General features: G+C 47.0%; 1 protein-coding gene across 1 annotated transcript; it reads right to left on the bottom strand.

Annotated features, from left to right (window-relative positions):
* Positions 1–213: 213 nt before the first annotated feature.
* Positions 214–6,450, bottom strand: DPM2 (dolichyl-phosphate mannosyltransferase subunit 2, regulatory). The gene is made up of 4 exons (XM_048823140.2): positions 6,344–6,450; positions 3,336–3,425; positions 1,805–1,907; positions 214–1,509 (listed from the first exon to the last, which is right to left on the bottom strand). Exons 1-4 carry the CDS (start codon positions 6,344–6,346, stop codon positions 1,451–1,453), a joined length of 255 nt encoding a protein of 84 aa, XP_048679097.1. The 5' UTR covers positions 6,347–6,450; the 3' UTR covers positions 214–1,450.
* Between the last annotated feature and the right edge of the window lie 290 nt (positions 6,451–6,740).

Here is a 6,740-nt window from a genome sequence, read left to right as displayed (position 1 = left end):
TCTCTAGCATGCAGCAGATCATGGTATAACACAGGACTCAACAGCAGAATGAGGACAGGAACAAGAACCGGTCGCGTCCCAGCAAGGCTTTCATAGAAGCTGCACAGTGCTCCTAAGGTTACATGCAGGCTGCATTTTCTGATTCATTGATCCGGTGGCTCCACTTCCCCGACCCTGCACCCCTCTGGGGCAGTGGAAGATCACAGACAGAGATACCGCATAATATTTATTGAGACTCCAGTTCTTCACATTCAAACAGAGCTGCCAGAACTCTACCTGCAGGGTTTGAAGCAAGTCAGCGTGCTAAGGCTTGAAAACACCCTGCTGCTTCAGCCCTGCCTGGCTCAGAAAAAGCACGGCTTCCGGCAGCTTGCATGCTCTTCCCCCTCACAGGCCTATGCCAACCATGAACGTAGAAAGTTGTTCATAAGTATAAAGCAGAGCCAGTGGCTTCACTGGACCAGTATTAATACCACATTTATCAGGACAGTATCTGAGCCCCTCTCCCCTTCTTCCTCAGTTGCTGTTCAGCAGAGCAGAACTTTCTTCTCCATCCCCATTCAATGCACGCACCCTGCGGAGAATAGAACAGCATGGAGAACAGTGATGCACCTTGTGCACAACAACAGAGGACCTCACCTCTCCATTACCTCCTCTGCACAGTGGGCCGGGAAGGAGGCTATAAAGCTTGTGGCTTCCCTGTAACATGCCATGCATGGTGGAGAGGCCACCTTTCTCCTGACTAAGACAGGACAGACAGCCTGTGTGTGCATAAGAGCAGGTGGACTGGGGTGGAATGTGACCTCTCGGCAGTAACTCTATTTGTACAAGATGCTGATGGTTCACCACTCCTCCAGTAGGTAAGTGGGGAGGGGGATCTCTCCCCTACCTGCCCTTTGAGCTTTAGAGAGGAGCACTTTTTTATCCATGATCTTGTTTTTTCACATACTGGATCCACTATAAAAAACCTAAAGTAGCCAGTTAAAAAATGAAAGAAACAAACCAAGTAAAGGAGGTGTCTGCAGCAGAGAGGAGGAAAGTCTCTGAAGTCTGAGCCTTTCACTCACTAGCACTGCCTGGTGCCAGAACAGCATCACCTTAGTACAGGATTACGGTCCTTGCACTGTGTGAGTCCAAAGCCATCAGCATGCCAGGATTATCCCAACCTAGGTACAGATTCAGTAGGGCTGCTGTTCTGGTCCCTCACTAGAGGAGTCCTGTGGGTCAGACAGTTTCATTTCCCTTTGGGCAGTAAATTGTAAACTATAGCTAGATACAAGTCTCAGGGTAGGGGTCATGGAAAGAGGGCACAGCAAAGTCCAACGTCCATTCAAGCATGTGACAGAGTCTTAGAGTGGAGTGTCCTCTTGTTTCTGCACGTGGAAGTCTTGTCCCTGTTGACGCACTCCAGACCAGGCACCTTCTGCCTGCCTCTCCCATCCTGCTGTCTTCAGTCTGATTTCTTTGCAGGTTTTCTGTTCTTCCACATCACAATCATTACAAAAACCCCTAACACAGGAAAGAGAGAGAGACTGAGTAAAACATAACCGCCGCCAGCTGCTGTGGCTTTTTAAACACGCTGCTACGAAAAATGGAACCTCATCACAGAAGGAGAGAGAGGCAATTCCACTGTGCAGAAGCTCACATTCAATTCCACTGTGCAGAGTCACAGACAGGGCACTGCTGTGTGGAAGCTCACACCACATGAGCCTTAGATACTGGCAGTTCACTGCTGTCAGCAATCAGATGAAACATTAGTGACCAACTTTTAAAGAGATCAGAATAAGACAGAAATGTGACTCACCTACAAACAGCACCAGAAGGAGCCCTGCGATCACAGGAATGGTAACCGAATACTCCCTGGGCAAGAAGAACTTATGAATCCCGTGATCGCTGTCAATGAAGGGCTGCAGGAAACAAAAGTGAAGGGCACAACTAAGTTGGGCAATACAAAGACAACTCTCCAGCACCCGGAGCTTTATGGTTGCAATACTGGGACAGTTAACCTCAAGAGCCACAATTACCCCTAGGCTTGAAAATTAAACCCAAGTAACGAGATAACATGCCTGTTCAATAACCTAGACTAGCGTGCAGTAGGTACTTTAGCTACTGCTGTAGACAGAGAATGTAATAAGCTAAGGGCAGCTGAACAAGTGGAATATATCCATGATACTGTAGTAAGCATGTGACACCAGGGATGTCAGAAGTGCTGCTGTCTAATGGCTTGAGCATAGGAGCAAAAAAACTCAGGGGTTCTAATTCAGATTTCCTCACTGCCTGGGACTGAATAAATCACTTATCCCCAGGAGGGTCTCAGCTTCCCTCTCTTGGAAAGTCACAGTACTATTTACTCCACTTCACAGAGGTGTTGCAGGTGTAGTTAAATGCTGCAGAACACTTCGCACCTATACCCATTGCTACCAGATAACCCTTATACAGCATAGGGATGTAAAAGGTTAATCAGTAAGCACTAGACTTACCAGTTAACTAACCTTAACCGTTAACCTCAGCAGCCCTGCACCAGGCTGACCAGCGCCCAGCCACGGCTGGACCACGCCCACTGGAGCTACCTTGGATAACGGTTAACCGGTTAAACAATATAATTTTAATCGTTTAACCGGTTAACTTTCTTAACCAATATTTATACCCCTAATACAGCACTCTAACGTTCAGAGAGTGTATAAACAATACAGGGTTTGTAACAGCAAAACAATAAACTTTTGAATTCAGAGGGGGAACCCAAAAATGTTCAGATCTTGGACTGGAAGCTGCCAGGGATTTAGATGCCAATCCAAAGCTTTAACAAACCTCGAGTCTAAAAACTGGCCCGGAAAGCTCAAAAAAAAAAAAAAAAAAAGCTTCCTTATATGATTTCTCATACGTCCTGCTTCGTACTGGGCTGGAGATCCCACATGAATGGACTCTCGTATTTCAGTTCTGCCACTTCCCATGAGAACCAGGAAACAGATGGGGCGTGGAAGTGAAAAATAATGGGAGAACAACCCTTTTTTGAAAACCCCAGAACTATTTTGGGGTTGAGTTTTGGGTGAAGGTTCAAATGTGTGGAACTTTATCCAAACCAGTGCATCTACCCAACAAGGCACACTGCTACGGATAACCCTATAGTTATCCTTTGTGGTTGACCTTTGGGTGAAGATTCAAATGATCAAGGTTTTAAATGGCAGACTGGGCAAGAAGGAGTTTTTAGTAATTGCTTTTCAGCTTGCACATACTTAGACAAACAGAGTAACACCTCTAAAGAAAGTCTAAACAAACAAACACAACAGTGAAGCCATTGAGACTGGAGTAACCAGAGTGTGTGTGGGGATCCGTACCAGTATAATAATCCAGATGGTGTAGTAAACAAAAAGAAGGAGGCTAAAGGCTACCAAGCCAAATCCAACCAGTTGGTCCATTGCTGTGGCCTGGAATATAAGAGAGTAAAAAGTCAAAACAATTCAGATCCTCCAACTGAATTACAGTCAGTATAAATGGCACAATGACATTTAAAGTACAAGTGTATATTACAGCCCCTAGTATGGTGGGGACCTGGTCCGTAACGTTGACCTGAATTTCATGGGTTAGTTGTCATGGCTCGCCACTGATGGCATCTGACCAAAAGATTTATAGGTTCTTGTCCAATTCAGACTACGGGGTCCAAGAACTCAGAGAGTTCTATACTAGGAGAGGACTTTTGGGGTGCTTGGCAAAAACACTTACACTGAGGACAATACCAAATTGATAAAAACTTTATTGAGATTAACAAAAGAATAATAAATGCTATAAAATTTAAGACTGCAAAACAGTAAAAGAATTCCAAAACTCCTGGTGGTAACATTCCTATTATAAGTACCTTAACTTAACATACTCACACCCTTCCTCGAGGACCCGATAATAGGAGGCGAAGGACCAGCCTTACTCCTGGCATGTCCAATAACACGATGATGCTGGCTTCCCCAAAAGTTAGGAATGTTGAGTAGTTATACTACACTACACAAGCTGAACTGAAAGTGTGATAGAACATAGACTGATAGATTGATAAAAGGATAGTCTATAGAATATAGAAGGACAAAGAAAGGAAAGAGCTAAAAGCCCCCTATGATATCCTTACAAGGTATTTTATAGGATCCTGATGCTATGCAATTCAGGCCCAACCTACTATACCCAAATCTTATTTCTGTACCCTAAGAAATTTACGGGTACTCTTATCCTATAGGTTAGTGGATTATGACACTTACTCTCTACATATTATCTCACTCCAAAAACTGCCAATCTAGGCTCTCTTGGCAACTGCCAGGTTTGTGGTATACCCTGTGGTTACCAACCGGTTGCAGACGCCGGATAAATCCATTCAGTGTTGTGAGTAGTTCCTCCCTTTGGTTCCCCAAAGCTCAGGGACCATTCCTATCTGTGCCAAAGGTTGCCAGTTTTTATGATGACTTACTCTTAACTGATTATACTTTTAGCTATTTAGTGGATCTTACCGGATACAGGCTGGTAGGCTTCTTGCATTTCAGCAAAACTTATTCTATGTATAATTATTAGGAAACACATTTCATAGGAATTAATACTGATAAAATATAAGAATGAAATGGATTAATTCAGAAAGAGAAACATATTATTTGATACGGCTGGCTGGATTAGGAGGATATAATAGCTAGCAAAATAATCCTATGGGCTACAATAACTAGCACTCCTACCTCCGATGGTAGTACAAATAAATAAAAATGCAGTTATATGTATCCTTTCTAGGTTGCAGCTCCTGGCCATGAAGATACACCACTGTAGTTTTGGAACAAAAGCCAAAAAAGGAAAAATACTTGGCAAAAATATTGCCATAAATGCCTCAGTAATAAAACCCATCCCCTCTTGCTCTGAAATAGTGACAGGTTTCTTATGCTTCTGTGAGATGCTCATCAACTTGTGGTTCACTCAGTCCCTTGTAACTGAAGCAGTTACTCTTACTCAGAGCCTGCAGCAATGTCCCCTGTGCTATGATCCTAGAAATCTCAAGCTGAGCAGATCAGTAAGTAGATGGGAGATCTTCTAGGAAAACCCAGGAAGCTGTCAGAAGTGGTGGTGGTGATTCACTGCAGTCAGCGCAGACTTTGATCCAGAAGGGTGTTAAGAGGCACTGTGCTACTGGGGTGTCTTTTTTTTTTTTTTTTTTTTAATGATATGGAAAACCAAGGTCGAGCACATGAGATTATTAATGAGCCCAAGTCACTTTCTGAAAGACCAGGGATGTGAACTTCCCTATCCTGGTCAAATTCTAATTCACATAATTACAACCTGGCTACCCAATCAACTCCTGAGTTCAATTTATTTTGATAATCTTAACACCTTGCATTTCATGAATGCTCAAATTCCTCACCTCAACACAACATTAACACAGCTTCATTGTGAGGCCAATATAATCATATGAGTCAAGCTCCACCATGTTCACCTATGAAACTCCTAAGGTGCTGATCTTCATCGCTGAAAGGCAGCCACCTCTGGGGTGGAACAGGGACGCCATTCTGCATGACTAAACTATGCTTTTAAAGACAAGTGAAGGGGGAATCCCTCAACCAGGAGCAACTGGGTGACTGGGGTGGGGTGGGGATTGGATCCATGGTGGGGAAACAGAAGGTCATTAATGGGGTTGGAACCTGGCCTGGACACTTAGGCTAACCCTGCGTGGGGGGGCCTCTGGACCTCCAGCGCCAGGGTCCTGGGGTTTATATCATCCCATGAGTGCTGCAGCTGCAGCTCCAGCAGCACAGCACCGCCTAGCAATGGGGAAAGCCCCAAAGGGGAATTAACCCTCCACTCCAAACTCATGCCTGCCTAGGCCATCTGACCAGGGAGATTAACCCCTTCACATCCCTCCCCCCCACACATCCGATCAGTGGGATTAACCCCTTCGCTCCTCCTCCCCCCCACACATCCGATCAGTGGGATTAACCCCTTCGCTCCTCCTCCCCCTCCCATCTGACGAGGGGGATTAACCCCTTCGCTCCTCCTCCCCCTCCCATCTGACCAGAGGGATTAACCCCTTCGCTCCTCCTCCCTCCTCCCATCTGACGAGGGGGATTAACCCCTTCGCTCCTCCTCCCCCCTCCCATCTGACGAGGGGGATTAACCCCTTCGCTCCTCCTCCCTCCTCCCATCTGACGAGGGGGATTAACCCCTTCGCTCCTCCTCCCCCCTCCCATCTGACGAGGGGGATTAACCCCTTCGCTCCTCCTTCCCCTCCCATCTGACGAGGGGGATTAACCCCTTCAAGTCCTTCCCCCCGTGCCCGCCCGAAGGGAAACCAGCCCACACCAATTTCCTCCCCCAAGGGGCTGCCGGGACCCACCATGGTCCCCACCGAGCGCCGCCGCAGACTCCGCCGCAGCCCGCTCACCAGGCTCAGACACTTCCGGGGGCACCAGGCCAATCAGCAATCGGCATTTTGGCCCCGCAGCATCACCGGAGTTGTCCTGGCACAATTGCATCATGGGGGATGTAGGCTCTACGTGCCCCTTCCCCCGGGGCATCATGGGGGATGTAGGCTCCACGTGGCCCTTCCCCGGGGCATCATGGGGGATGCAGCCTCTAAGTGACTACTTCCCCCCAGGGCATCATGGGAGATGTAGGCTCTACGTGGCTCCGTCCCCCCAGGCCACGATGGGGGTTGTAGGCTGCGCTGCAGGCCTGTCTCCTGCCAAGCCTCTGGGGACTGTGGTGTGGGTGGGGTGTGTGACTGTAACAGA

Source organism: Caretta caretta, chromosome 16 (assembly GCF_965140235.1).
Source record: "Caretta caretta isolate rCarCar2 chromosome 16, rCarCar1.hap1, whole genome shotgun sequence".
Lineage (NCBI taxonomy): Eukaryota > Metazoa > Chordata > Testudines > Cheloniidae > Caretta > Caretta caretta.
This window is presented reverse-complemented; position numbering and strand designations above follow the sequence as displayed.

What these genes read in the sequence shown, in the direction of transcription:
- DPM2 (XM_048823140.2), bottom strand. An exon ending in CCATCTGGATTATTATACTG is followed by an intron (nt 1,908 to 3,335) that starts GTACGGATCCCC and finishes TGTTTCCTGCAG; the next exon opens with CCCTTCATTGACAGCGATCA. An exon ending in CCTTCTGGTGCTGTTTGTAG is followed by an intron (nt 1,510 to 1,804) that starts GTGAGTCACATT and finishes TTCCTGTGTTAG; the next exon opens with GGGTTTTTGTAATGATTGTG.